At 34.9% G+C, this 4248-nt stretch overlaps 1 protein-coding gene across 2 annotated transcripts in view; it reads right to left on the bottom strand.

The window, feature by feature from the left end:
• Positions 1–248: 248 nt before the first annotated feature.
• Positions 249–4248, bottom strand: part of Rbm41 (RNA binding motif protein 41) — a 67811-nt gene continuing 63811 nt past the window's right edge. For both annotated transcript variants that reach the window (XM_008852980.3, XM_029556034.1), the window contains one exon: positions 249–3589. In XM_008852980.3, coding sequence (XP_008851202.1) covers positions 3426–3589 — 164 coding nt within the window. In that variant the 3' untranslated portion in view covers positions 249–3425. The remainder of the gene's footprint in view (positions 3590–4248) is intronic.

The following is a 4248-nucleotide window of genomic DNA, read 5'->3' as shown; positions in this document are numbered from 1 at the left end:
CTTAGGACCCTGAGGTTAGATAGGTCAGAGGGCAGAGAGGAGCACCTAATACCAGTTTTTCTACTAAATAGTTATAGTATTAAACTGACTCACAATGACTTACTGTTATACCACAGATAATTCATCTCTCAACTCTCATCAGAGAAGTTTCCTTATGCAGCAGATGGTGATTAACACAGAAACCCACAATTGGCCAATGTGCAGAGAACAAGAGACTGCAGAGTGCTTATCCCTGAATAGGACACCTATTTCAAACCTCTGCCTCCCAAAGCTCAGGAATCATTGTGGAAAAGGAGGTGGAAAGACTGTGAGAGCCAGAGGTGATGAATGACCACAAGGATACAGTTTTCCAGACAGCTGGTCAGCTACCCACATGAACTGACAGCACGTATAAGTCCCACATAAGGGCAAGCCACACAAAATTCCAGCATAGACACGGGGAAGAGGCTAAGAAAACTCAACCCAACCGAAGGAACTTTTGGCAATGGATGGCTGCTAGGAAGGAAAGAGTCTGTGAGTATGCACGTGCACATGAGCAGATGGGAGTGGATCTAAATATCATCAAATTATAGTGTATGAAAATCACAAAATATTGAAGAAAAAAGAGGGGGTACAAAAAAGTAGGAGTCCTCCACGTTAGTGAGTTTCCCAATTTTTGTTACTGTGTTCCAACTTCATTTTATGTGGTTAGAGAACATATTTTACATGACTTCAATCTACACATATTTATTAAGGCTTGCTCTATAGTTTACCTTATGATCTAGCCTAAAAATGTTTCATATGCATTGGATCAAAACAAACTACAGCACATAGTTTGTTATTGAGTTGAATATCTTGAAGATCTATTTGGCTTATATAGTTGAAGGCTTCTATTTCCTTGTTTACCATCAGCATAGTACTTCTATTATTGGAAATGGTATATTGAATATTCCAACTTTTAAACAGACATACATGATTAAAATTGTTACATTTTGGAAGATTGATCCTTTTAACACAAAATATACATGTTTATCTCTGGTAATATTTTTGTTTCCTTTTCTCCATACATACTTTTTCTACATATTATAAAGCCAATAATACATTATAATGACCACTTACTATAATCCTATGCTTTCTAAAGAAATTGAAAGAATTATCTGCTTACAGGTTTTAAAATTAACCATCATATTTCTCCTCCCTAGTTTTCTTTATTTGTTCCATTGGATTTATTCTAATTCTTTAAGCACAATATAGCAATATTTCCTATCTTCTTTGTCCTGTTATTGGCAAATATATTGATATTTATCAATATATAGGCCAAACAATACAACTATATAGAACTTCTACAACTTTTAAAAATTAGTCAATAGATGAAAGGAAAACTTGTTTTTTAAAATATAATTACATAACTGCTTTTGTCTGTGTTTTAGGTGTAGATTTAAATTACTCTGAGCTCACTTGCCTTCAATGTGACAGAGTTCCTTTGTATTTCTTGTGACATCTACTGCCGACAAATTCTCCAGATTAAAAAAAATGGGAAATGTTTTATTGTCATTTTTTGAAAAATAGGGATTTTATATATAGAATACAAAGTAACAGTTTTATTTGAGTACTTTGGGTATACTATTTCACTGCCACCTCCTCATATTTATGATACTTTTGTTTCTTACATTTGGTATGAGACAGAGTTTCATTGTTTTACACAAGCTTGCTTTGAATTTCTGGGTTCAACTGATCCTCCTGTCTCAGCTTCCTGAGTAGCTGAAATTACAGGCATGTGCCCAGGCTACTACACCATTTCTGAGGACAAGTTAGTTGTTAATCTGATCAGAGTTTCCTCATAAATGATAGTTTCTTGGGTTATTTTCATGATTTTCTCTGTTTCTGAACTTCAGAATTTTACAAAAATGAGGCTGGGGTTTGAAGAGGTTTTGCAATATTTAGAATTATCTTTCTCACTGAATTGGAAATATTTGTAGCCATTATTTCTTGGAGTATTTTTTGACATTTATTTGTGTGTGTGTGTATGTGTGTGGGCATTTGCTTGCCATAGTGTGAGTGTGGAGGTCAGAGACAATTTGGTGGAGTCAATCATCTCCTTCTACCACGTGGGTCCCTAGCAATTAAACTCAGGTCATCAGGCTTAGTGACAAGAGCCCTTTACCTACTAAGCTATCTTGTCATTTTGCCAGCCCTCTTGCACTATTTCTATTTGCACCTTTCTTTTCTCTTCTTTTCCTAGCATTCTCATTATATATACTTTGGTGCATTCAGTGGTGGTCCAAGTCCAACATTTCCTTCATTCTTTTTTCCCCCCGTTTCTTACCAGGAATAATATAATGTCATTTAATCCTTACAAGCCAATGAGGTAAATAGCATTATTATTCTTACTTTAGAGATGGGATAATTGAAGTTCTGCCTAAGTGATTTTTCCAAGTTCAGCGTGGTAAACATGGGTGACTCTGAAGGTCTCAGGTCTGACCCCACAGCTCGTCTATTTTCTCTCCACCATATTATCTTTCTATTCTTCCACAACCATAACAAATACCTAGGGGGTTTGGGCCAGATTGTTTTGCTTCCCTCCTTGTCTCTTTAGGATTCTTTGTTAGTTTGTTCCTTCTTGAAACTTTATGTACCCAGTGTTTAACAGTATATTTAATGCCTATTGCTTTGAATTCAATGGCTATTCAACAGTATCAATACTTGTTTTAAAAGATGTCATAAAAACCGGGCGTGGTGGCACACGCCTTTAATCCCAGCACTCGGGAGGCAGAGGCAGGTGGATCTCTGTGAGTTCAAGGCCAGCCTGGTCTACATAGTTAGTTCCAGGACAGCTGGGGCTACAGGGAGACCCTGTCTCAAAAAGACAAAGAAAAGATGTCATTAGAAAAATATATATTTTCTCGAAGACTCTGAAAAATTAGTGGGGAAGCAATCATTAAATATGTTGACTGTCATGAAATTATATACAGTTACTGCTGATAGTTCTGACAAAACAAAATGAGTTCTAATAAATATTTTAACACTGAATTAGCTTTAAATTTTTGTATATAAGAAGTCCTGGAAAGAATGTTATCTCTATGGCTAAATATTTAAGATCCCCCAAAATAGTAAATATTCTACAATATCTTCAGGAATAATCCCATGTAATTTAGCCTGAAAATAATTAAAGTTTTTTAAATATGACCATAATATTCAGGATATTGTCTATTCTATATAGTCTATGATAATATCCATAACACTTAGCATACTGTCAATTCTATATAGCAGTCTCTGATTATAGAAAATATTTTCCATCAAATCCCTGCAAGCACTGAGAGCCATTGTCTTAATTATTTTTTAATATTTTTCCCCTTCAACTTCAAATAAATTTCTATATATACACAATCCTAGATCCAAGATTCTGATACAAGAAAGATCATCCATGCATGTGTCTGTGTGCATTTCTAGGTACCACTGATTTTTGAAATACTATCTGTAACAGATGATATAAGAGAAGCATTCTGAAGATCTGATTGTTGCTTTTTTTTTCCAAACTCTATCACCAATATTTTCCCATGTAGTTTATATCCATTTATTTGATGCAATGCTTGGCATGCAACCTCCTTATCTGAAAATAAAGAAAAGATACATCAATTTACATGGAGCTTAGCCATTCAATTATATTACAAGTTTAATTCTGGTCATTTTGGTACAAGATCATACTGATATTTGATGTTTTTATCTTTTCCATAATCTTTAATTTGTATAAGTCAGAAAATTTAAACTAATGGTTAATGATAATGACAACAAAAGTTAAAAAAATGGGTATTTGAAGGTGTCTCTTAATTCAAAAATATGTAAGAAATAAGGATACACAGGAAGTGTGCTAAAGAAGTATAAGTTAATCCTAATTATATACATACCTCTATCTGAGATAGATAATAGATATTATAAGCAAATTTTTCAAAATTGTCACACAAAAGAAGTTATGTTATTGAAGATGGTTTGCTACTTTTTCCTTTCATTGGAAGAGTGATTATGGAAATCCTTGTTGGGATAACAAAGTTCACTTGGAGGCATATAGAAAATTTGAGTATGGAGCTGGATGTGGTGGCGCACAGCTTTAATCCCAACACTCGGGAGGCAGAGGCAGGTAGATCTCTGTGAGTTCAAGCCAGCCTGGTCTATATAGTGAGTCCCAGGCTGGCTGGTACTACAGGGAGACCCTGTCTCAAAAAGACAAAAAGAAAGGAAGGAAGGAAGGAAGGAAGGAAGGAAGGAAGGAAG

The sequence above is a fragment of the Nannospalax galili genome, unplaced genomic scaffold (assembly GCF_000622305.1).
Source record: "Nannospalax galili isolate Female #2095 unplaced genomic scaffold, S.galili_v1.0 scaffold25, whole genome shotgun sequence".
NCBI classification, from domain to species: domain Eukaryota; kingdom Metazoa; phylum Chordata; class Mammalia; order Rodentia; family Spalacidae; genus Nannospalax; species Nannospalax galili.
The sequence above is the reverse complement of the archived record's forward strand: the minus strand, read 5'-3'. Positions and strand labels throughout refer to the sequence as shown.